This window comes from Condylura cristata, unplaced genomic scaffold (assembly GCF_000260355.1).
Source record: "Condylura cristata isolate star-nosed mole 26May11 unplaced genomic scaffold, ConCri1.0 scaffold00024, whole genome shotgun sequence".
Lineage (NCBI taxonomy): Eukaryota > Metazoa > Chordata > Mammalia > Eulipotyphla > Talpidae > Condylura > Condylura cristata.
In genome coordinates, this window is record NW_004567125.1 from 28,936 (window position 1) to 29,403 (window position 468).

General features: G+C 51.9%; 1 protein-coding gene across 1 annotated transcript in view; it reads left to right on the plus strand.

Annotated features, from left to right (window-relative positions):
- LOC105854007 (mucin-3A-like) overlaps window positions 1–468 on the plus strand; it is a 13,739-nt gene that overhangs the window by 6,079 nt on the left and 7,192 nt on the right. Inside the window, exon 2 of the mRNA XM_012728878.1 lies at window positions 5–302. Coding sequence (XP_012584332.1) covers window positions 5–302 — 298 coding nt within the window. The remainder of the gene's footprint in view (window positions 1–4; window positions 303–468) is intronic.

The window sequence follows — 468 nt, forward strand, 5'->3', positions numbered from 1 at the left end:
ACAGACAACCACCACCACACAGACCACTACCCCAACCACATTAATCACTACCACAGAGAAAAACCCCACAACCACATTGACCACAACACAAACAAGCACCACCACGGAGACAACTCCCAACACCACGCCCACCGCAACACACACAACGGCCACAGAGGCATCTACCCTGACGGAATCTACCACAACACAAACAACCACCACACCGGAGACCATTTCGACAACCACATCCACCACAACACAGACAACCACTACAGAGACCTCTACCTTAACCGAATCTGCCATAACACAGACAACCACCACACGTGAGACCACTCCCACCACCTCAGCTACCACAGCACAGACAACCACCACCACACAGACCACTACCGCGACCACATTAATCACTACCACAAAGACAAACCCCACAACCACATTAACCACAACGGAGACAAGCACCACCACAGAGACAACTCCCATAAACACGCCCAC